Source organism: Penicillium malachiteum, assembly GCF_028827825.1.
Source record: "Penicillium malachiteum strain IBT 17515 chromosome Unknown utg000002l:1.0-8849297.0:1.0-8852440.0, whole genome shotgun sequence".
Taxonomy (NCBI): Eukaryota; Fungi; Ascomycota; class Eurotiomycetes; order Eurotiales; family Aspergillaceae; genus Penicillium; species Penicillium malachiteum.
In genome coordinates this window covers 4506668-4507757 of record NW_026643095.1, presented here as the reverse complement: position 1 = coordinate 4507757, position 1090 = coordinate 4506668, and the positions used below count along the sequence as shown (strand labels likewise).

At 49.8% G+C, this 1090-nt stretch overlaps 1 protein-coding gene across 1 annotated transcript; it reads left to right on the top strand.

Annotated features, from left to right (window-relative positions):
• Positions 1–251: 251 nt before the first annotated feature.
• On the top strand, positions 252–854 carry N7483_004687 (uncharacterized protein; the record flags this gene model as incomplete). The annotated part of the gene is made up of 2 exons (XM_057088124.1): positions 252–492; positions 538–854. The coding sequence occupies 2 exons, from the start codon at positions 252–254 to the stop codon at positions 852–854; spliced, it is 558 nt and encodes a 185-aa protein (XP_056947953.1).
• Between the last annotated feature and the right edge of the window lie 236 nt (positions 855–1090).

Genomic DNA, 1090 nt, shown 5'->3' with positions numbered 1-1090 from the left:
CTAATGTGAAGCTATACGGCTCGCTGGCGTACTGCAGGATCAGGAATATGCCTCGATTGGATAAGATGCAAGCCCAGGCCGAGATAGGCTATTTGGTAGGCTTTGTTGCATCAAATATCTGGAAGATATGGTTCCCACGCAGCGAGAAAAGTGTACATGGCGAGGTTCGGATGGTTCGGGACGCTGTATTTGACGAGACACGGCGATACCAGCCTGATATACCCCGAAATGTGCCAATTTCCATACAACAGATGAACTATTCGATAGTTCTAGAACATGAAGACCATGCAGGAGCTGTCCTAGAAGGTCTAAACGAGCTTGTAACACCAGAAGCAACCCCGGCAGCAGCCCTGGAGCCAGCGACAGCGAGGGAGGTAGCCCGTCAGCGAGGCGCCTACGATGACAGTGAGCCTATCAATAGCGAGGTCCTAGCTGAACACCAGCCAACACAGCCTATCAGCGAACCTACAGCCATATTGGACGCCGTCGACAGTAGGCATGAAAACTCTGTACAAAACTCATCCATAACTAGCTCAGTTACACCTCAGTTGCAGGCTAGTTATCGCTCAGTCACAACTCCACAAAGTTCAGTCACGCGCACAACTAGGCCAGTTTTGCCTCAGCTTTCGCACGTAAATCAACCCGTCACTACGGAAGTTACACACCTAAATCAGTGTGTAAATCAGCATCTGGACCAGCGTCAGCAACAACGTGAATATACACCTGAGGACCAGCTCGCCAACGACATGGACACCTACCTACCTACACCTATAGGATCAACCGTTGAATCAGCCGTTGAATCAACGCTAGATCAGGGGGGGGGGATGTATGTATACAGTCGAAAAGAGTCCTAACACCCGAGACAACACCGATGCCTGCGAGTATTTCAGAAGAGTCGCCTAGTTATACACCAGCTCTAGTTCGACCTCACGAAAATATCCCAGGAGCATTTCCAATACCTCAAGAAGCCACTACAACCCCTCCTCAACCCTCATCGCAATTGATACAATCGGGGACCATTGAAGCGAGGCATTCTGAACTCCTAAGTGAGGAGCAGCCACATATCCAAGATCGCAACATGAGTGATTTC